The sequence below is a fragment of the Nerophis ophidion genome, linkage group LG01 (genome assembly GCF_033978795.1).
Source record: "Nerophis ophidion isolate RoL-2023_Sa linkage group LG01, RoL_Noph_v1.0, whole genome shotgun sequence".
Taxonomy (NCBI): domain Eukaryota; kingdom Metazoa; phylum Chordata; class Actinopteri; order Syngnathiformes; family Syngnathidae; genus Nerophis; species Nerophis ophidion.
In genome coordinates this window covers 43,465,099-43,488,976 of record NC_084611.1, presented here as the reverse complement: position 1 = coordinate 43,488,976, position 23,878 = coordinate 43,465,099, and the positions used below count along the sequence as shown (strand labels likewise).

Here is a 23,878-nt window from a genome sequence, read left to right as displayed (position 1 = left end):
CCAACATCTTCAAGTGACCTCTTCAAAAAACTTTCCCAGGTACAAAGTTCTTGTTCTCCAAGATCTAAAGATGAGCGTTCGACCGAATCGAGTTGACAAACAACTACAGTGTTGAGAGACTCGAGGGGTATTGTAAAAAGCAGGCGTCTATGGTGCGGAATCAGCTTGCTCTGATATAGATAAAGGAATGTAGGCCTTGACGTAACGTGGCCGGTTAGCTCAGTTGGTTAGAGCGTGGTGCTAATAACGCCAAGGTCGCGGGTTCGATCCCCGTACGGGCCAACTATTTTGAGTCGGTAAAGTATTCTCTCTATTGATATAAACCAGGGGTGTCCAAAGTACGGCCCGATGTCAATCCAAATAAGTGCCCGTCATTGTCAAACCAACGTGTGTGGCGAGAGAGATACTGTCCACTATTTTTAAAAGCTTAACTCACCAAAATTAAAACTACTGATTTTATTTGTTTCATCCTGCTGTTTGTCCATATTTAATAGCCTAAAACAATATATATCACAGTAACTTTGGTATGATACAGTTTTTTTTTTAGCTAACAATATCAGCAAATCCACAGGGGCAATTATTTCGCAAGCCGTCCCATACACACTTTATACATATATTAGCGTCCCTTCACTGGCTCCCTGTGCGTTATCGAATCAATTTTAAACTCCTTCTATTTGCTTTTAAATGTCTAAACAACCTCGCGCCAACATATCTCTCCGACCTCCTTCAGCCTTACTGCCCCACCCGATCCCTAAGATCAGCCGATCAGCTGCTACTGACGGTCCCTGACACAAGGCTGAAGCTTAGAGGTGACAGAGCTTTCGCTGCTGCTGCTCCCAAGCTCTGGAACGACCTACCTCTGAGTGTTAGACAAGCCTCCTCTCTTCCTGTTTTTAAATCTCTCTTAAAAACATACTTTTATTCCTTGGCTTTTAACACTAAATGATATCAATCCTGCAATGGCGCCCCATTATACACCTGTTTTTATGTTTTTATGTTTTATTTATTTATTTTTTATCATGTTCTGTTTGTGTTGTGTTGTTTGCTCGGTCCTCGTATTATCTTTTAACCTGCCTATTGTACAGCACTTTGGCTACCCCTGTGGTAAATTTTTAATGTGCTTTATAAATAAAGTTGATTTGATTTGATTTGTTTGGTAAGGAAATGTTAATGCATATTCTTTACTTGTTCTGATAAATGTTGGAAGAGTTTGCTTCATCATGAGGGTGAAGTGGCTCAATTTCAAGGGTTGTAGCTGAGATAGGCACCAACGCCCCCCGCGACCCCAAAGGGAATAAGTGGTGGGAAATGGATGGATGGGTGGATTGAACTGTGCTGGATCATTGGCAGTTAGTGAGGGCATAGGAAACGGGTCATTTTTCTAGCCGTAAACAGTATTTATTTGGGTGTTTCACTGGTAAATGAATAATACATCTATGTTGGATATGTATATTAAATATGTACCTGTATATAAAATACGTGGTTAATTGGTATGGTATTTATGTATTAGCATATTGGGTTTTCTTCTACATTTATTTATTGTGTTTTTGGGTTTAAAGGGGAACATTATCACCAGACCTATGTAAGCGTCAATATATACCTTGATGTTGCAGAAAAAAGACCATATGTTTTTTTTACCGATTTCCGAAGTCTAAAAGGGTGAATTTGCCGATTAAAACGCCTTTCAGTTGATAGCCTGTCGGAGCGATGACCTTTCACCCGTGACGTCACAACGTGAAGCGAGCCGCCATTTTCTCAATCTCGTTACACGCACCAAGTCAAATCAGCTCTGTTATTTTCTGTTTTCCCGACTGTTTTCCCGTACCTTGGCGACATCATGCCTCGTCGGTGTGTTGTCGGAGGGTGTAACAACACGATCAGGGACAAATTCAAGTTGCACCATTGGCCAAAAGATGCGAAAGTCCCTCGTTTGATCCGCACACTTTACTGACGACAGCTATGCTGCGACAGAGAGGGCAAGAATGTGTGGATATCCTGCGACATTCAAAGCAGATGCATTTCCAACAATAAAGTCAAAGAAATCTGCAATATTGGAAAATAGACCACCACTGAATCTGCCGGAGTGCGTGAGCTATTCAGGGAGGACGGAGCACGGCAAGGGATGACGGTAGTCTGTTCCCGCAGACGAGCGAGGTAAACCCCCTGGATGTCTTGGCTAAGACGTGATTCATGCGACTTCTTTTTCTGTCTGACTTTGTCCACCAAACTTATAACGTTGCGCATGAATGCACAAAGGTGAGTTTTGTTGATGTTATTGACTTATGTGGAGTGCTAATCAGACATATTTGGTCACGGCATGACTGCAAGCTAATCGATGCTAACATGCTATTTAGGCTAGCTGTATGTACATATTGCATCATTATGCCTCATATGTAGCTATATTTGAGGTATTCTAGTTTCCTTTAAGTCCTCTTAATTCAATTTATATCTCATGACACACTATCTGTATGTAATATGGCTTTTATTTTTTATTATATTTTTTTCGTCCTCGCTTCCTCCCGTGCCGCTGTCTGTCGTGTTGTTTTCGTCTAATTTGCTTGTATACGGTTCAAAGCGATAGCTTCAGTTTCTTCTTCAATTTCGTTTTCGCTACCTGCCTTCACACTCCAACCATCCGTTTCAATACATGCGTAATCTGGTGAATCGCTTACGCCGCTGAAATCCGAGTCTGAATCCGAGTTACTGTGCTATACCTTTCTGTGCTATCCGCCATGTTTGTTTCTGGTGGTTTCACGCTGTGACGTCACAGGATAATTGACGGGTGGATATAACGATGGTGAAAATCAGGCACTTTGAAGCCGTTTTTCGGGGTATTGCGTGATGGGTAAAATTTTTATAAAAACTTTGAAAAATAAAATAAACCACTGGGAACTGATTTTTATTGGTTTCAACCCTTCAGAAATTGTTATAATGTTCCCCTTTAAACGTATTTTTTTATGTATCTTGGTGCATTTATGTTGACAATTGATTTAAAATCTGTTTTAACTTAAAGGGAAAATATTAGTACATTTTCTCGCACTTGTTTAATGGTTAAAAGTTCGATACCCTAATTAATAATTGTAAATTATGGGATGAATAATTGATTGATTTTGTACAGCATGTTAATCTTGTGGTGTTTTGTCCTTAAAGGTTTTTCACCGAAAAACTAAGACTGCCAAAAGCTACCAAGGACTCTAAAAGCTCCTGAAAGCTACCAAAGGCTGCTAAAGGCTGCTTAAAAGACAAAAGAAGCTGTTTCATTGTTTGAAGAAATTGTTGAAAACTAAAGGAAAATAAAAGGGAAAAAAAATGACGGTCTGGTCTTTTGAGTGAAATCCAGAAGCCATATTCAGCATTGGTACATCCTTTCAAGTGTGGGATAAGCACATCTAAAAAAGCACAACACTTGACAAAAATCATGGGGTAAAACTAAAAAATAAAGACAACAAATACGGCCCGCCCGCGTCAAATCCAGTTTTTTTTAAAATGTGTCCTTTCTAATCTATTTTCTACAGCTTGTTACTCTCAGGGTCTCCTAGCCCAGTGTTTTTCAACCTTTTTTGAGGCAAGGCACATCTTTTTCATTAAAAATACGGAGGCACACTACCAGCAGAAAACGTTAAATGAAACTCCACCAGGTCTTCATGCTTTATTTTGAGTTTGTTGGTGTTTTCCTGTGTGTAGTGCTTTTAGTTCTTATATTGCGCTCTTATTTTCCTGTTTTGTTGGTGTTTTCCTGTGTGTAGTACTTTAGTTCTTGTTTTGCGCTCTTATTTTCCTGTTTTGTTGGTGTTTTCCTGTGTGTAGTACATTAGTTCTTGTTTTGGCGGCAATTCAAGGAAATATGGTATTCATAATCGCAGTGGACAATGGGGTGGGGGTTGGGGGGAGGGGGGTGCGCCAAAAGTTTCCTTCTTATTAGGGGGCGCGTAACAAAACCATTGATAAGTACTGCCTTTGTCCAAAATGAAACAATACGAACATAAACTAGAACATTCCCTCCGAAATCTTGAATTTGGCATAGTTTCTGGGTCGGGAACTTACTGCCTTTTGGGCAGTTGCTTTAAAGACCATGAATTGATTAGCGTGGACCCCGACTTAAACAAGTTGAAAAACCTCCACTTTGTCACGGACACAACCCACTTTGTTCAGTGGTTACACTTTCTTTTTAATGTTTCTGACTTTATACAACACAGTCACGTTGTTCACCACTCTTTTTGGCTTTTCAGCTCACTCTGATTATACACCATTGTCTCTTCCTTCCACTCCCCCGTCCGTCCGTCAGTCTCTCCCTCCTGTCGTTTTTCTCTCATGATCTCCAGCCCTGCTGATAAAGGATCAAGTGATTAGATAACTCGTCCCAGTTGAGGTATCTGCTCACCTGATTACTGCTTCGTGGCCGGCTCCTGCGCATGCCCCGCCCGCAGGGAACGCGTAGGACGCGCCCCTCTCCACAGTGGTCAATTGTACGGAATATGTACTGTACTGTGCAATCTATGAATAAAAGTCTCAATTAATCAAAACCAATGCAAAACTAGTTTAAAAAATGATTAGCATGCTATCATTAGCATAATCAGGTCCTAGTGTTAGCATGCTAACAATGAAGCAGTTTGCATACTTGCATGATGTCACCAAGTAAGGAAATCCACAATTTCTGGGTTCAAATGTACAACACAGCTTCATACTAAGACGTGTAGCAAAGCCTGAACTTTAAAGCATCTGAGAGCGATCACAGATTCTCGCTTTGAGGACACAGAAACAAATATATTTTTTGAAGAATATCTTTATAAAGGCCACATTTGTATTTTATTTTGACACAAAAGTAGACACTAATTGTGTTGTATCAATTGAGACTTTTATTTTGATGGATTGCAAAAAGACACACAAATCATATGACATTAGTCCTGAAAAAAAAAACAGAAGAGGTGCGTCTAAAAAAGAAATGGCATTTTTGCAGGACATCCATAAGTCAGCCTAATGTGTGGGTGTCAAACTCAGTTTTATTGAGGGCCGCATCACAATGGTGGCTGCCCTCAGAGGGCCACATGTAACGGTGATCATATATGAATATACAAGTATAATAACTTTGTTACACCATTTTTAATTATATTTGTTAAACATTGTTGGATTGCTTGCTTTGAAATTGTAAACGAGATGATAATCAGATATTTAAAGGCCTACTGAAACCCACTACTACCGACCACACAGTCTGATAGTTTATATATCAATGATGAAATATTAACATTGCAACACATGCCAATACGGCCGGTTTAGTTTACTAAATTGCAATTTTAAATTTGCACAAAGTATCTTGTTGAAAACGTCGCGGTATGATGACGCATATGATGACGCGTGCGCGTGACGTCTCGGATTGTAGCGGACATTTTTTTCCAGCCCGATCCCAGCTATAAGTAGTCTGCTTTATTCGCATAATTCCACAGTATTCTGGACATCTGTGTTGCTGAATTTTTTGCAATTTGTTCAATTAATAATGGAGACGTCAAAGAAGAACGATTTAGGTGGGAAGCGGTGTATTGCGGCTGCCTTTAGCAACACAAACACAGCCGGTGTTTCCTTGTTTACATTCCCGAAGGTGAAACTTTACTATGGAACAGAGCGGTCAAGCGAACATAGTTCCCGACTACATGTCAACCGGCAGGTTTTGGTGAGAAAATGGTGGTAATAAGTCGGCTCTTAACGTAGACATGAGCGGAGCTTGCGTCGTTCCTAGTGCACCTATCAAAGAGGCAGCTGCTTGGCTTCCCTCAGAAACACTGGCGGTCACCACACCCGTGGCCACACCCTTCCGACTTTCAGGTATCAGAATCAAAATCAGACATACTTTATTAATCCCCTAGGGGAAATTAAAATTTTTAGTATAGTCTCACTACAACACTACTTATACTATAAGCAGATAAGGGATTTTCCAGAATTATCCTAGTAAATGTGTCTAATAACATCTGATTCGCTCCCACTGCCCTGTCTTTTTTTTTTCTTCTAGTCCTTCACTCTCACTATCCTCATCCACAAATCTTTCATCCTCGCTCAAATTATTGGGGAAATTGTTGCTTTCTCGGTCCGAATCGCTCTTGCTGCTGGTGGCCATGATTGTAAACCATGTTCAGATGTAAGGAGCTCCACAACCCGTGACGTCACGCGCACATCGTCTGCTACTTCCCGTACAGGCAAGGCTTTTTTATTAGCGACTAAAAGTTGCGAACTTTGTCGATGTTATCTAAATCCTTTCAGCAAAAATATGGCAATATCGCGAAATAATCAAGTATGACACATAGAATGGACCTGCTATCCCCGTTTAAATAAGAAAATCTCATTTCAGTAGGCCTTTAAGTGTTGATTTTTGATAACCAAAGATACTGTTTGCAACATCAGATAATATTCAAGTGTCATAATTGAAAGAACAAATACACATTTAGCCAGAAAGTACTTTCTTTTTAATTTCCAGCCTTTCGCAGGACACTTAAATGACATAGTGGGCCACATAAATTGATTTGGCTGGCCACGTTGAAAAATGTGGCTGGTCACACTAAAAAGAAGTGCCCGGCCACTAAATGAAGCTGGGGATTATATACAACAGTGTGGCAGATGACATAAAATGACACAGCGAGCCAGATTAAAATGATGTGGCAATCCACAATAATCTAATGTGGCGGGCCACCATAAAATTATATGGTTGACCATATAAAGTCATTGAAAGGTAAACATCTTCTTTTGCTATACCTGTGCTAATGTATCCAGAATGAAAATGAAAAAAAACATTTTTATTTCATTTTTCTTTGACGTGGTGGTGGACCACGTAAAATAATGGAATGACATGGACGGCCACGTTAAAATTATGTGATAAATAAATGGGTTGTACTTGTATAGCGCTTTTCTACCTTCAAGGTACTCAAAGCGCTTTGATGGGCCACATTAGAATTTTATGGCACGGGCCAAATTAAGAAAAAGTGGTGGGCCACTGTCACGGTTTGGTATTACAAGTGTGGCGAGGAACCCAAGGATGCAGACACACGAAAGGTGAGTAAAACAGTCTTTACTCAGTAGAATGTACTTACAACTAAGGTTGCTCCAAAAAGGAGATAACTAAGGACGACGAAGCAAGAAGGTAAACTCAAAAAGGGCTTCGTGGCAAAAACAACAAAAGTTATCCAATCTAAACTAAAACTTGGGCTGGAGTTTGCAAGACGTGCAACTACAAACTAAGACACAGGCTGGATGGCACCAGGAGCAGTCAGGAACAAGCGTAGCAGAACGCAGGAGAGATCTCGGAGTGAAGCCACAGGGTTGAATTGCCAAGTGCCATCCAGCTGCCAAATTGCAGGTTAAATATCCTCAATCAAAATTAGAAACAGCTGTGCACGTCTCGCAGCTCCACCCACGAGAGAGACGGGAACTGCAGTGGAAAGAGAACTGGAGTGAGGTCACAAGGTCAACTGCACCAACAAAGGAAACTGAATACAAACCACTAGGTGGCAGCAGGTGGTGACAGTATCCCCCCCCTTAATCAACGGACGCCACCTGGCTTCTCAGGAAATCTACGATAAAAATCAGTGATTAAGGATTTATCAAGTATAAGAGAACGAGATATCCACGAGCGATCCTCTGGCGAGTAACCCTTCCAGTCGATCAGAAACTGCACCCCCTTGCCTCGCCTCCTGGCGTCCAGAATGGTGTTGACAATGTAGGCCGGATGACCCTTCACCTGCAGAGGAGCTGGGGGGGACACTGAAGGGGGACTAAGGTCGCTTGACTCAACGGGCTTCAGGCGGGAGACATGGTATGACTTGAACGACTTAAGTACCTTGAGTCGAGCTGTGACAGGGGTGATCATCCGTTCCACCTCATATGGTCCTATGAATCTGGGTGCCAGTTTCCTTGACTCCCCTGGCAGCGTAACGTCTCTGGATGAGAGCCAAACCTTTTGGCCGGGTTTGTAGTCAGGGGCTGGTCTTCGGTGACGATTAGCCACGGTCTGGTTTCGTCTGGCAGTTTGAGACAAGGCGGCACGGGTATCACGCCAAACACGGTGTGCCCGGCGCAGGAAGGCATTCACGGAAGGAACTGCGGACTCAACCTCCTGAGAGGGAAATATAGGAGGTTGAAAACCATGCACAACATGAAAAGGAGACCGGCCAGTAGATGAACAAATGAGGGTGTTACGGGCATACTCCACCCAAGGGAGATAGGTGGACCACAATGCTGGATGTTGGTGACAGACACATCTCAAGGCCGCTCCTAAGTCCTGGTTGGCTCTTTCGGATTGTCCATTAGATTGCGGGTGGTATCCTGATGACATACTGACGGTCGCCCCCAACAGGTTGCAGAATGCTCTCCATGTAGCCGAAGAAAACTGAGGTCCTCTGTCAGATACCACATCCATTGGGATTCCGTGAAGACGAACCACGTGGGTGACCAGCAATTTTGCCGTTTCCAGGGAGGAGGGAAGTCTACGAAGGGGGATAAAATGTGTAAACTTAGAAAACCTATCAACAATGGTGAGGATAACAGAAAACCCCCTGGAGATGGGTAGACCTGTGACGAAGTCCAGAGCAATGTGCGACCATGGACGAGAGGGAATGGGAAGGGGCTGCAGCAACCCCGCCGGAGCCATATGGGATGGTTTGCTCCTGGCGCAGACCTGGCATGCGGCCACAAATCTCCTAGTGTCCTTTTGAACGGTTGGCCACCAAAATCGCTGAGTCAGTAGGAACTCAGTGCGTTTGGCCCCAGGGTGGCAGGCGATCTTGGAGGAGTGAGCCCAAGACAAGACTTCTGGACGGAGAGTCTTTGGTACAAAAAGGCGACCAGGGGGGCAACCAGCCGGAGTAGGAGAGTCCCTGGTAGCCTCCGACACCCGCTTCTCAATTTTCCACTGTACTGCACCAATGATCCGGGACTGGGGAATGATGGTCTCTGGGGGGGTGTCTTCTGTAGAGGGAGAGAACATCCTCGACAAGGCATCAGGTTTAACGTTGTGTGACCCTGGGCGAAAAGTGATGCAATAATCAAACCTTGTGAGGAATAGTGACCAACGGGCCTGGCGGGGATTGAGGCGTTGAGCAGAGCGAAGGTAGGCTAGGTTACGATGATCAGTGTATATGACGACAGAATGTTTGGCCCCCTCCAGCCAGTGCCTCCATTCTTGAAGAGCCAGGATGACTGCCAGCAGCTCTCGGTTCCCAATGTCATAGTTCCTTTCCGCTGGTGACAGGCGTTTGGAGAAGAAAGCGCAGGGGTGCAGCCTCTGATCGACAGTGGAACGCTGGGACAAAACAGCCCCTACACCGGTGTCAGAAGCATCTACCTCAACAAAAAATTGGAGATCAAGATTACAGTGAACTAATACAGGAGCAGAGGTGAAAAGGGATTTAAGGTGCCGAAAGGCTTGATCCGCCTCAGAGGACCACTCAAAAGAAACCTTGGAGGAAGTTAGTCTATTAAGCGGCTGCGCAATCTTACTAAAATTCCTAATAAAACGTCTGTAAAAGTTAGCGAACCCGAGGAACTGTTGCAACAGTTTTCTGGAAGTCGGAATTGGCCAGTCTACCACTGCTTGGACCTTAGCTGGGTCTGGTTTAACCTGCCCCTTTTCTACAATCAGCCCCAAAAATGACAGTGGGAGAATGAAACGTGCACTTTTGGGGCTTAACATACAATCGGTTCTCTAACAGTCTCAGCAAAACCAGATGAACATGTTGGCGGTGTGTTTCGATGGAGCGTGAAAAGATAAGTATGTCATCTAAATAAACTACTACAAATCGACCTATCATGTCGCGGAGAACGTCGTTGATCAAACACTGAAAAACACCGGGAGCATTAGTGAGCCCAAACGGCATGACGCAATATTCAAAGAGGCCTAATGGGGTGTTAAAAGCAGTCTTCCATTCGTCGCCCTGACGAATGCGCACAAGGTGATACGCGTTGCGTAGGTCCAGCTTGGTAAAAACTACCGCCCCATGCAGAGGTGTGAAAGAAGATTCTAGCAGTGGAAGAGGGTATTTGTTCTTAATAGTAATCTTATTTAGCGCTCGATAGTCAATACATGGTCGCAGCCCTCCATCCTTCTTTTTGACAAAAAAGAACCCCGCCGCTACGGGAGCGGAAGAAGGACGAATGTGTCCGGCAGCAAGTGACGAGGAGATATATTCCTCCATAGCAAGCTGTTCGGGACGTGAAATATTGAACAACCTTGACGAAGGTAGCGTAGACCCTGGAAGGAGGTCAATGGCACAATCATATGGGCGGTGGGGAGGTAGGGCTGTCGCCCGGTCTTTACAAAACACCTCCCTAAGTGAATGATACTCCTCAGGGATTAGTGATAAATCAGGGGGTTGCGGACTGGACGGAATGACTGGCTTAATAGGAGACGCAGCGGAACGCAGACAGTGACTATGACAAAATATACTCCAGTTCATAATCTTGAGTGTAGTCCAATCTATGCTCGGACTGTGACGTTGCAACCAAGGAAGACCAAGAACTACAGGAGCCGAGCGAGACGGCATAATAAAAAAACTAACCTTCTCACGGTGGTTTCCCGAAATAAGGAGAGATGTGTCGAGTGTTTGATGCGTAATATTAGCCAGGTGACGCCCGTCAAGTGAGCTAACCGTCTTTACACGTTCGATACCCACAGCAGGAATTTTTAATGACTTAACAAGATCACAGTCAATAATGTTCTCATCTGCCCCTGAGTCAATAAGTGCCTTGATAGGGCATGATCCCCCCACCCAAAACAGAGTACCTTCTACTTTGAGTCTTCCCATCTGCTGAGGAGGTGCAGACGTAGCTGCCGGGGCAGGCGGCGAAGATGGTAATCTTGGCAGCGGAAGATCTCTGGTGGAAGCAGGACGGTCTTTGATAGGGCGCGCAGGGCAGTGAATGCGGAAGTGGTCCGCAGCTCCGCAATACAAGCATAGCCTCAGTTTTATCCTTCGACTTCTCTCCTCTGATGACAGGCGGTTGCCACCCAACTGCATGGGTATTGCGCCCTCTGGCCCCTCCTCCGGGGAACTGTAAACAGGAGGCGGAAGCGATCCCCCCTGAGGTTTGGACTGAGGTAGTAGAGGGCTGGTCGGTGACTGCCACCTGGTGGACGTAGGATCCCTCTCCTTTTGGGCTTGACGTTCTCGTAGACGGTTGTCCAAGCGGATGGAAAGCGAGATGAGCTCTTCAAGGGTCTGGGTCTCGTCACGGGCCGCCAGCTCGTCTTGGATGCGGGGGCTGAGACTAGCCAGGAAAATTCCCCGCAATGCTCTCTCCTCCCAGCCGCTCTCTGCTGCCAGGATTCGGAAGGAGATAGAGTGGTCGGCTACGGAGGAAGTCCCCTGTCGAAGCGCGAGGAGGCGGCTGCCTGCCTCTCGTTCCCTCACAGGATGGTCAAACACACTGCACAGCTCAGCAGAGAACAGGGTTAGACTAGAGCGAAGTTCTGGTTTGCTCTCACATACCTCCATAGCCCAGCGTGCTGCTCTTCCGGCCAGTAGGCTGAGTATATATGCCACTCGGGCGGGATCAGCTGAATATGAGTGAGGCTGCTGTGCAAATACTAAAGAGCACTGGTACAAAAAGAGTCTGCATTTACCAAAGTCCCCTTCATACCTAGATGGGTGTGGTATGCTGGGTTCCCGGGCACAAAAACTCGGTGTCGAGACTTCGGGGGAACCGAGGTTTGCTGCTGCCGGTTGAACTACCTCCGGGTTTTGTAGCGGATGAGGGACAAGCATGCGGGTGTGCATCTCCCGCACCATTGCTGTCAGTTCGGCCAGACTTTGATCATGTTGACTTATCTGCTGACCATGAGCCCTGAGGGCCCGTCGAACTGGATCTTCGTCTGCGGGTTCCATCTTGACTTGGCGATTCTGTCACGGTTTGGTATTACAAGTGTGGCGAGGAACCCAAGGATGCAGACACACGAAAGGTGAGTAAAACAGTCTTTACTCAGTAGAATGTACTTACAACTAAGGGTGCTCCAAAAAGGAGATAACTAAGGACGACGAAGCAAGAAGGTAAACTCAAAAAGGGCTTCGTGGCAAAAACAACAAAAGTTATCCAATCTAAACTAAAACTTGGGCTGGAGTTTGCAAGACGTGCAACTACAAACTAAGACACAGGCTGGATGGCACCAGGAGCAGTCAGGAACAAGCGTAGCAGAACGCAGGAGAGATCTCGGAGTGAAGCCACAGGGTTGAATCGCCAAGTGCCATCCAGCTGCCAAATTGCAGGTTAAATATCCTCAATCAAAATTAGAAACAGCTGTGCACGTCTCGCCGCTCCACCCACGAGAGAGACGGGAACTGCAGTGGAAAGAGAACTGGAGTGAGGTCACAAGGTCAACTGCACCAACAAAGGAAACTGAATACAAACCACTAGGTGGCAGCAGGTGGTGACAGCCACATTAAAAAATGTGGCTGGACACATAAATGATTTGGCGGATCACATAAAATGATGTGGCGTGCCACTTTAAAATGACATGAAAGGCCACATTTAATGATGTGATGGGCCACTTTAGAATTATGTGGCGTGCTACAGGCAATGTTAAAATGAAGTTCTGGTCAACAATAAAATGATGTGGCGGACCCAATTAGAATTATGTTACGGGCCACTTTAAATGAGGTGGCTGGCCAGATTTGGGCCCCGGGCCTTGAGTTTGACACCTGTGCCCTATCGTAACAAAATAAGTAATCAGAAAAACTTTCAAGTTGGGTACGAAAAATGTTTGAAGAGTTCACAGTGCAACATTTCATCTACATGAATGAAACGGGATGATGGTTTGAAACCCGCTATGAAAGAAGTGCTAGTGGAAAATGGCTCGGTTGGAGGCGGCAGCACGGTCCTACAAGTTTGGTGTGGCCCCCCCCCGTCGGCCATTTTGTACCTGAGCGCTATGGTGGGTGGCCCTTAAATGTGTCAGCACCAGGAAAAGGATCTCCCGACCATGCCGAAGAACATCTTGTTGGGCTTCCTGAAGTAGCGGCAGAGCTTCCGGAAGGTGTGGGTGCTCAGGGGCGCGTGCGGTCGCCCTTTGGACTGGTCCAGGCACTTGTCGTGTCCTGCTGACAGGAGGCAGTAGAAGCCCTTGGTGGTGTTGTAGTAGAAGTTGTCTGGAGTTATCCTCGGCGGCAGCTCCAGAAACCTCTCGGCTTTCCTCAGCTCGGGGAAGGGGTCTCGGATAAGCGCGTCGCCGTCCACCACGTGGATCTGCTCCCGGGGGAAGACCTCCAGCCAGCGGGCCAGGTGCTCGTGGTACAGGCTCCTCTGCAGCGCTCTGTAGCCCGGGTCGATGGCGCCCTCGTGGAGCAGGAGCTCCTCCAAAGGCTGGTAGGGCTTGTGGCGCGTCAGGCGGTTGTGGAGGACTTGGGTGTAGTCGGAAACCAGCCTCTGGGCCGGGTCACGGACGATGAGCAGCAAGCGGACGGCAGGGTTCATGGCCCGGACCCGGGCGGGGACTTGTGGGGCCGCAAAATAGCCGGGGGTCTTCTCCACGGTCAGCTGACCATGCAGGGTAAAAGGCATCTGGGTTCGATACCAAGCCAGGCCTCGGCGGTAGTGCTCCTCCACGTTAAAGTAGTGCACCTGTCAGGATACATACAGTGAAAATCAATATCACGATATATAATGTAGCCTCCTGCAATAATCACAATATATTATTTAACAGATAAATTACAAACCCCGTTTCCTTATGAGTTGGGAAATTGTGTTAGATGTAAATATAAACGAAATACAATGATTTGAAAATCATTTTCAAGCCATATTCAGTGGAATATGCTACAAAGACAACATATTTGATGTTTAAACTGATAAACTTTTTTTTTTTTGCAAATAATCATTGCCTTCAGAATTTGATGCCAGCAACACTTGACAAAGAAGTTGGGAATGGTAGCAATAAATACTGATAAAGTTGAGGAATGCTCATCAAACATTTATTTGGAACATCCCACAGGTGTGCCGGCTAATTGGGAACAGGTGGGTGCCATGATTGGGTATAAAAGCACCTTCCATTGAATGCTAAGTAATTCACAAACAAGGATAGGGTGAGGGTCACCACTATGCAGGCAAATTGTCGAACAGTTTTAGAACATTTGTCAACGAGCTATTGCAAGGAATTTAGGCATTTTACCATCTACGGTCCGTATAATCATCAAAAAGTTTATTGAATGTTGTTAAAAGAAAAGGTGATGTAACAGAGTGGTGAACATGCCCTTTCCCAACTACTTTGGCACGTGCTGCAGCCATGAAATTCTATTATTATTTGCTAAAAAAAAATAAAGTTTTTGAGTTTGAACATCAAATATCTTGTCTTTGTAGTGCATTCAATTTAATATGGGTTGAAAAGGATTTGCAAATCATTGTCCATCCATCCCTTTTCTACCGCTTATTCCCTTTGGGGCAGCGGGGGGCGCTGGTGCCTATCTCAGCTACAATCGGGCGGAAGGCGGAGTACACCCTAGAGAAGTCGCAGTGCTAATCATTGTATTCCGTTTATATTTACATCCAACACAATTTCCCAACTCATATGGAAACGGGGTTTGTACATTAACTTTATCATTAGCTATTGTGGAGTTAGCTCAACAAAGGAGATATTTGATACCTAGAAGCGTTTACTTGTTGTGTATTTTGTTCAATCCCAGAAAGACTGTGACTTCTTTTGTTCTGTAAAAGTTTGTAGACGCCTGGCTTATTTAAAGGTTAATTAATGATGCCCTACCTCCGCCTTTGCCACCTCCACATCCGGGTGCAGGTTGAGCATCTCCAGCAGGGCTCTGGTGCCACCTTTACGCACGCCGATGATAATGGCACCCGGCAGCCGCTGGTCGCTGGCGTTGTGGGACGACGGCGAGTCGACGGAGAGCCCGGGACCCCTGCTGCGGAGTTCTTTGAAGCAAACAGACAGCTGGGTGTGCAGCAGCAGGAGCGCCAGCAGCGCCAGTAGCAGCGTCCACAGCATGGTGACACACACGCACACAGCAGGGGTTATGTCCAAACACTCATGGACCTTCCAGACGTCTTCTGGGGTCTTCACTGATGTCACCTGTGACAAAGATCACACATTCTCTGAGGTCAGGGGTGTCAAACTCGTTCTCATTGAGGGCCACATCGCAGTTATGGTTGCCCTCAGAGCGCCACCTTTTACTACTTAGGTATAAACTACTACACGGTCTAGCTCCATCCTATCTTGCTGATTGTATTGTACCATATGTCCCGGCAAGATATCTGCCTTCAAACAACTCCGGTTTATGAGTGAATCCCAGAGCCCAAAAAAAGTCTGCGGGCTATAGAGCGTTTTCTATTGGGGCTCCAGTACTCTGGAATGTTCTAGCAGTAACAGTTGGAGATGTTACCTCAGTAGAAGCATTTAAGTCTCATCTTAAAACTTGTTTGTATACTCTAGCCTTTAAATAGACCCCCCTTTTAGACCAGTTGATCTGCCGTTTCTTTTCTTTTCTGCTCTGCCCCCCTCTCCCTTGTGGAGGGGGGGGGGGGACACAGGCCCGGTGGCCATGGATGAAGTGCTGGCTGTCCAGAGCCCGGACCCGGGGTGGACCGCTCGCCTGTGCATCGGTTGGGAACATCTCTGCGCTGCTGACAGTCTACGCTCAGGATGGTTTCCTGCTGGCCCCACTATGGAATGGACTCTCACTATTATGTTAGATCCACTATGGACTGGACTCTCACACTATTATGTTAGATCCACTATGGACTGGACTCTCACTATTATGATAGATCCACTATGGACTGGACTCTCACACTATTATGTTAGATCCACTATGGACTGGACTCTCACACTATTATGTTAGATCCACTATGGACTGGACTCTCACACTATTATGTTAGATCCACTATGGACTGGACTCTTACACTATTATATTAGATCCACTATGGACTGGACTTTCACTATTATGTTAGATCTGCGGTCCTCTCCAAGGTTTCTCATTGTCATCCCACTGGGTTGAGTTTTTCCTTGCCCTGATGTGGGATCTGAGCCGAGGATGTCGTTGTGGCTTGTGCAGCCCTTTGAGACACTTGTGATTAAGGGCTATATAATGATTGATTGATTTAACAATGAGTAATATATGAATATACATGTGTGTGTGTGTGTGTATATATATATATATATATATATATATATATATATATATATATATATATATATATATATATACATATACAGTCCATATATATATATATATATATATATATATATATATATATATATATATATATATATACATACATACATACACACTATATATATATATAGTAAATCAACAACATATTTTTTTACATAAGCTGCTGAAGTGTTTTTCCGGTCGTGTCATCCTTCTGCTTTTGGTTGAGTAAAGCTTCTCCGACGGCTCTTTTGATCCAGAGGTACTGCCGTGTCATCCTTTTGTCCGGACGAGGATGACAAGACAGGTAATATGCAACATTTGGGGTGTTTTTTTATAGCACTGCCTTTGCGTGCCGGCCCAATCACATAATATCTACGGCTTTTCACCTACACAAGTGAATGCAACGCATACTTGGTCAACAGCCATACAGGTCACAGTGAGCGTGGCCGTATAAACAACTTTAACACTGTTACAAATATGTGCCACACTGTGAACCCATACCAAACAAGAATGACAAAAACATTTCGGTAGAACATCCGCATCGTAACACGGCACTGATTGTTATTTATTACTTTGGTACTCTTGTCTTGTTCTGTATATTGTACAGTATTTTGTATTTCTATATTGTTTCGTATATTGTACAGGATTGTTTATTATTTTTATTAGATAGTAGTCCGTTTATTTCAATTGTTAGTATTTTCCTTTGTTACCTCTTGTTTTATTTATTTCACCCCATATTTGTTCCCACTACCGCACCTTAGGTTGGAGTCTTTAATCTCGTTATATGCAAATATAATGACAAAGAATATAACGACAATAAAGTCCATTCTATTCTATTCTATTCATAAAAACCACAGAACAAATACCCAGAAACCCTTGCAGCACTAACTCTTCCAGGACGCTGCAATATACACCCCCCCAACCCCGCCCACCTCAACCTCCTCATGCTCTCCCAGGAAGAGCATGTCCCAAATTCCAAGCTGCTGTTTTCAGGCATGTTAAAAAAAATAATGCACTTTGTGACTTCAATAATAAATATGACAGTGCCTTGTTGGCATTTATTATCCATAACTTGAGTTGATTTATTTTGGAAAACCTTGTTGCATTGTTTAATTCATCACAAAAAATTAGGCATAATAATGTGTTTATTCCACCACTGTATATATCGGTATCGGTTGATATCGGAATCGGTAATTAAGATTTGGACAAGTCGGATATCGGCAAAAAAGCCATTATCGGACATCTCTAAAAACACAGGACCAAAGTTGATTTTCGAGGTAAAAAATTTGGCGGAATTTAACTGTAAAATCTATTGTAAATTTTGTAGTCTACAATTTGATACATTGTTTTGAAATCATTATTCAAGCACATACTTAAGTAAATGTCATGTTCTGTGGTTTCCTAATTATGTTTTGTTATTTTTTTGTTAGTTTTTGGACTCCATTAGTTCCTGTTTGTGTGGCACTTAGTGATTTATTTGGATTAAAATAGTTGCCCCCCATTAAAAACTCTTTAAGGTCAGAAAACTCGATTTAAATACTATATAGACTTATTTTTTTGTGATAGCAAGGTTTTCTATGTATTTCTATGCAGCATGCGATATTTAGTTTTACCAGCAGAGGGCGCTTGGTGCCATTGGTCCCAGTAGCTAACACTGTAGAAGAAGTCTGTCAGTATGTGATAAGAAAAAAGCAGATGCATCAAGCTCCTGTTGTAACGCTGTGTTAATTGTTTTTCAGGTAAGCTGCTTTGCATATAACACATACAAACAGTAGTATAATTTATTCTGTACTTTTTAGAGTAAGCAATGTTGAACTAAGGTTTGTTTTGTTAATGTTATGCGTTAAAAACAAGTCACATTCAGGGTTATTTTCTAAGATGGCGGACGTTCGTAAGACAGTGACCACGGTGACAAAGAAAATTAAAGCTGCAAGCAGCGATGGATGGGACCGACTTTTGCTGGTGTTTCCTGCCTTTACCCATTCAACATATCTTTACCTGCACATTACCTATCTTCCCTGCATCCTGGGGTCACACTGGTGCTTCTTTCTTTCACCCATACATGCTGGTGCTTCCTGCCATCACCCAGACAACATATCTTTACCTGCACATTACCTACCTTCTCTGTATCCTAGTGTCAAACTGGTGCCTCCTTCTTTCACCCAGTCAACAAATCTTTACCCGCACAGTACCTACCTTCGCTGCATTGTGTGGTCACGCTGGTGCTTCCTGCTTTTAAGCGGCCATCTTGAGATGGCATTAGCATCAGCGCAGTGGTTCTTTGAAGGCTCGTAAAATCAAAACCGGAGCAGTTAGAAAAACTCTTTGCGCAAATTTTGATCAGAGGGGTTCAATCTCTTTCTTGTGCGAGTTTTAAGCTGACACAACAAACGCTCTCAGAGGAGATAACGTTTGAAAAAAGGTGACAGGTTTTTACAAAACTTTTGATTTGAAGGGGTAAATGCAAACTTCCTGTTGATCTTTGCTGAAGGATGTCAATTAATGAAATATAGGTCTAACTGAGACCTACATAGAGGTTTTGTTTCATGTCTCTCCGACATTCCTACCGGAAGTTACAAGCAGTTTTGTCTGTGTTTTCTTCCCAAGAGCAGTTTTGTCAGTGTTTTATTCTTAGGGGGTGCTAGAGCGCAATTTTGAGTTTTGGGGTTTGGTATTTTTTATTAGATCGCAATTTTTACCAGTCCTGATGTGTGTGTCGAGTTTGGTGAGTTTTGAAGCATTTTAAGGGGGTCAAATTACAGCTCAAAGAGGCAAAAATGCAATTTTTTAGGAAACTTTTGTTTTGAAGGGGTTTTTGCCAACTTCCTGTTAATTTTTGCTGAAGGAGGTCACTGTATGAAATCTGGGTCTAAGTCAGACCTACATAGAGGTTTTTGTTTCATGTCTCCACGACATTTGTAACGGAAGTTACAAGCAGTTTTGCCCTTGTTTTTTCCTAGTTTTGGGTTTTGGTTTTTTGATTAGATTGCAATTTTTGCCAGTCCTGATTTGTGTGTTAAAATTGGTGAGTTTTGAAGTATGTTAAGGGGCTCAAATTACAGCTCAAAGAGGCGGCGGTATAATAAGAATAAAACCTTAGAAATACAATAGGGTCCTCTGTCCCAAAGGGACATTCGGTCCCTAAATACAGTTAGCTTTACTTTAAGAGTAAGTTCACGACATATATCCTCAGAGGTACTTGAAAATTGTTCAACTCCAGACATTGTATTTTGCAGAAGAAGTCTGTCAGTATGTGATATGAAAAAAGCAGATGCATCAAGCTCTGGTTGTAACGCTGTGTTAATTGTTTTGCAGTTTGATCTTGAAAAATAAATGTGTCGCACAAAGAAAGTTGGCCCATCTTTCTATATGTGTAACATTTGCGCTCCTTTGTTTGTTATAGTTTCGATGACGACTGATTAGTTTCACCTGTGTCATGTGTTTGGATCACGCACCTGCTCTAATCAGAGACTATTATTTAAGTTTGTTTTGCCAGTTAGTAGGCCTGCGAAATTGCCCTGTTTTGACTTTTCTTGCCATAGATCACGCTGTTTGATTCATGCCGTGTCCAGTAAGTCTTTTTGTTTCGTGTCCGTAGTTCTTGCTCTTTGTTTCAAGACACAGTTTAGTGGGTTTTTATTCATGTTTTTAGTTCCATGTTTCATGGCCTTAGTTTATGCTAAGTCTTAGCTTTTGTTTCCTGCATTAAGCTGTGCCTTCGCCTTCAGCGCTTTTTGTAGTACTTTGAGTTTGAATATTTAAATAATGTTCCTACCTACAAGCAGTGTCCAGTATAGTCCGATTGCATCCCGGGAGAACAGTCCTCGCAGCAATCTGCGACCCCCCCCCCCATCATGACAGTAAAATGGTAAACGGGTTATACTTGTATAGGGCTTTTCTACCTTTAGTGAAACAGTACAGTGTTTGTCTTTATTTTAACATTTATTTGGAATACATGATAATATAATATTTGTTTTTTGATCATCAATACGAAGGTCCTGCAGTCCTGGGTTCAATCCCAGGCTCGGGATCTTCCTGTGTTGAGTTTGCATGTTCTCTCCATGAATGCGTGGGTTCCCTCCGGATACTCCGGCTTCCTCCCACTTCCAAAGACATGCACCTGGGGATAGGTTGATTGGCAACACTAAAATTGGCCCTAGTGTGTGAATGTGAGTGTGAATGTTGTCTGTCTATCTGTGTTGGCCCTGCGATGAGGTGGTGACTTGTCCAGGGTGTACACCGCCTTCCGCCCGATTATAGCTGAGATAGGCGCCAGCGCCCCCCGCGACTCCAAAAGGGAATAAGCGGTAGAAAATGGATGGAATTTTAAAAGATGTGCAATTGCATGCAGTGCATGATTTTTAATGTCAAAAGGGAAATAAATATATTTCGTAAGAAAAGATTACCGTATTTCCTTGAATTGCCGCCGAATACATAGTATGCGCCTGCCTAGAATTACTGCCGGGTCAAACTCGTTTCGCAAAATAATTAGCGCATGCCTAGCATTACCGCCGGCTCAGGATTAACGCCGGGTCAAACTCGTTTCGCAAAATATTTATTTTTATTAGCGCATGTCTAGAATTTCCGCCGGGTCAAACTCGTTTCGCAAAATAATTAGCACGTGCCTAAGATTTCCGCGGGGTCAAACTCGTCACGTCAGGAATGACACTTCACCTGTCATCATTTTCAAAATGGAGGAGGCTGATTTTGATGATTTGAAATCGCATAAAGGGAAGAAGATAAAGAGCTATTCAGTAGGATTTAAGGTCCAAGCTATTGAATATGCTAAAAAGAACAGTAAGCAGCTATGTTTTATTAATATACCGTAGCTGCGTGTGTCAAATATGAGTCGTTAAATGACTCCTTCCTCCTGGTGGTAGAGGGGCCTAGTGATCCTTCTTGCGACTACTCGGCTGCAGAAGAAGTGACAACAAGCAGCAAGAGTGAGCAGCGATTGTTTATTTTTTCCTCTTGCTTGCACTTTTAACATGGAGGATTAAATATCTAAAATGAAACAGTTTTCTAAACTGGACTTTCAATCGAAGCAGGAGGTTATAAAGGAAGTTCTCTATCGAGACAGAGATACTTTTAAAACTGAAGAAAGATAAGGGAGACTTCTATAAACAAGTTATCGATGCTTTTGATCAGAAGGAGCTGCGCATGGACTTCATTTATAAGTAAAGGTAAGACCATAACGTTTTTTTATTAAATGTGCTTTTCATGATGGTATCCTTACGTCACACTCAAATTTATAAGCGCAGGCCTAAATTTACCGCATGCCTTTGGTAAGCGCCGGAATGAGAAGAGGTTTTAAAATAATTAGCGCATGCTTGCCTTTACCGCATGCCTTTGGTAAATGCCGGAGTGAGAAGAGGTTTTAAATTAATTAGCGTCCCGGTGGCAATTCAAGGAAATACGGTAAGCATTGTATTAACACATTATTTCCAGGCTTTCGCGGGCCAAATAAAATAATGTGACGACTTGTCTTTTACGCCCCTTACTTTTGGAATAAGTCTTGCAAGAAAGGAAAAAAAATGTACACTATACATCCATCGATGAGCGCGGATCTGGCAAGATTGAGGAGTATTTCAGATTTGTACTCAAACGTTTTGAGGTGTTCTCCTCCCACCCCCCGTCGTCCTACTTTTTGAATCATGTTTACCAGCGTGGAAAGCCAAACAAGCGCCAACAGGCACATTTAGCGAGTCAACTGACCTTCAGCCATGTGACTCAGCAGTGCGTCGTCTCACCAGCTGTCAACTTTCCCCAGACAACACTTTCATTTGTTTGCTGACATTCATGAGGTGGAAACATCCTTTTTTTTTGTCTCCCGAGACAACAATCTGCCCTTGAGCAAAGCAACACACGCTTCAGTTGTCCTTCCACGAACCGCCTGAGGGGGAGCCGGTGTGACGAATGGTTTTCAGTCCGTCCGCACTTCCTGTTGCTGTTGGTGTCGTTGTCGCGCCGAGGCAGACCAGTTGTTATTAATTAGTGCCACCGCGGCTCAGCTGAGCGGGAAACCTCATCTGGTTCCAGCGGCCGGGAGCTAATTGCGTCTTCAGGGAGCCTCCGACCCCTCCGTGCCGTCTCAGCTTGGTGACGCTGGCGTCATTGATGGTGTTGTTGTTTTTGGGCACAGTTTGTAGCTTCTTGTCACTTACACTTGTTCACATGTATACCCTGCATTTTGACACTGACCATTCGCCCTAGAATATACAGTCGTGGTCAAAGGTTTACTTACGTACACTTGTAAAGAAAATAATGTCATGGCTGTCTTGAGTTTCCAGTCATTTCTACAACTGTAATTATTTTTGTGATGTACAAACTCCGTTTCCATATAAGTTGGGAAATTGTGTTACATGTAAATATAAACGGAATACAATGATTTGTAAATCCTTTTCAACCCATATTCAGTTGAATGCACTACAAAGACAAGATATTTGATGTTCAAACTCATAAACTTTATTTTTTTTGCAAATAATAATTAACTTACAATTTCATTACTGCAACACGTGACAAAGTAGTTGGGAAAGGGCATGTTCACCACTGTGTTACATCACCTTTTCTTTTAACAACACTCAATAAACGTTTGGGAACTGAGGAAACTAATTTTTGAAGCTTTGAAAGTGGAATTCTTTCCCATTCTTGTTTTATGTAGAGCTTCAGTCGTTCAACATCTCTGCTGTCGTATTTTACGCTTCATATTGCGCCACACATTTTCCATGGGAGACAGGTTTGGATTGCAGGCGGGCCAGGAAAGTACCCGCACTTTTTTACTACGAAGCCACGCTGGCTAAACACTTGTCTTGCTGAAATAAGCAGGGGCGTCCATGCTTGGATGACAACATATGTTGCTCCAAAACCTGTTTGGACCATTCAGCATTAATGGTGCCTTCACAGATGTGTAAGTTACCCATGCATTGGGCACTAATACACCCCCATACCATCTACATGCTGGCTTTTGAACTTTGCGCCTATAACAATCCGAATGGGTTTTTTCCTCTTTGTTCCGGAGGACACCACGTCCTCTGTTTCCAAATATAATTTCAAATGTGGACTCGTCAGACCACAGAACACCTTTCCACTTTGCATCAGTCCACCTTAGGTGAGCTCGGGCCCAGCGAAGCCAGCGGCGTTTCAGGATATTGTTGATAAATGGGTTTGGCTTTGCATAGTAGAGTTTTAACTTGCACTTATAGATGTAGCGACCAACTGTAGTTACTGACAGTGGTTTTATGAAATGTTCCTGAGCCCATGTGGTGATATCCTTTACACACTGATGTCGGTTTTTGATGCAGTACTGCCTAAGGCAGGGGTAGGGAACCTATTGCTCTTGAGCCAGATGTGGCTCTTTTGATGACTGCATCTGGCTCTCAGATAAGTGTTAGCTGACATTGCTTAACACGATTAGTAATGAATAATTCCGCTGGTAATCACAATGTTAAAGGGGAACATTATCACAATTTCAAAGGGGTTAAAAACAATAAAAATCAGTTCCCAGTGGCTTGTTGTATTTTTTGAAGTTTTTTTCAAAATTTTACCGGTCCCGGAATATCCCTAAATAAAGCTTTAAAGTGCCTTATTTTCGCTGTCTTCAAAACCACTATCCATTTCCCTGTGACGTCATACAAGGCTGCCAATACAAACAACATGGCGGTTACCGCAGCAAGATATTGCGACATTAGCTCGGATTCAGACTCGGATTTCAGCGGCTTAAGCGATTCAACGGATTACGCATGTATTGAAAC

The 23,878-nt window shown here is 43.7% G+C and overlaps 1 protein-coding gene, 1 long non-coding RNA gene and 1 other non-coding gene across 5 annotated transcripts in view; 2 read left to right on the top strand and 1 right to left on the bottom strand.

Annotated features, from left to right (window-relative positions):
• Window positions 1-208: 208 nt before the first annotated feature.
• On the top strand, window positions 209-282 carry trnai-aau (transfer RNA isoleucine (anticodon AAU)). The gene has a single exon. It is a non-coding gene; the product is annotated as a tRNA-Ile (tRNA).
• An 11,896-nt stretch (window positions 283-12,178) lies between these two features.
• hs3st1l2 (heparan sulfate (glucosamine) 3-O-sulfotransferase 1-like 2) overlaps window positions 12,179-23,878 on the bottom strand; it is a 39,554-nt gene continuing 27,854 nt past the window's right edge. The window contains exons 2-4 of one of the 2 annotated variants that reach the window (XM_061904441.1): window positions 14,723-15,046; window positions 12,893-13,590; window positions 12,179-12,311 (exon numbers count right to left, since the gene is read on the bottom strand). In XM_061904441.1, coding sequence (XP_061760425.1) covers window positions 12,925-13,590; window positions 14,723-14,962 — 906 coding nt within the window. In that variant the 5' untranslated portion in view covers window positions 14,963-15,046 and the 3' untranslated portion in view covers window positions 12,179-12,311; window positions 12,893-12,924. Of the gene's footprint in view, window positions 12,312-12,892; window positions 13,591-14,722; window positions 15,047-23,878 lie in introns of those variants that run through there. The other variant, XM_061904448.1, reaches the window with a different exon arrangement.
• The window catches only part of LOC133555037 (uncharacterized), a 51,483-nt gene continuing 43,918 nt past the window's right edge, over window positions 16,314-23,878 (top strand). For both annotated transcript variants that reach the window (XR_009807261.1, XR_009807260.1), the window contains exon 1: window positions 16,314-17,866. This is a non-coding gene — a long non-coding RNA (uncharacterized LOC133555037). The remainder of the gene's footprint in view (window positions 17,867-23,878) is intronic.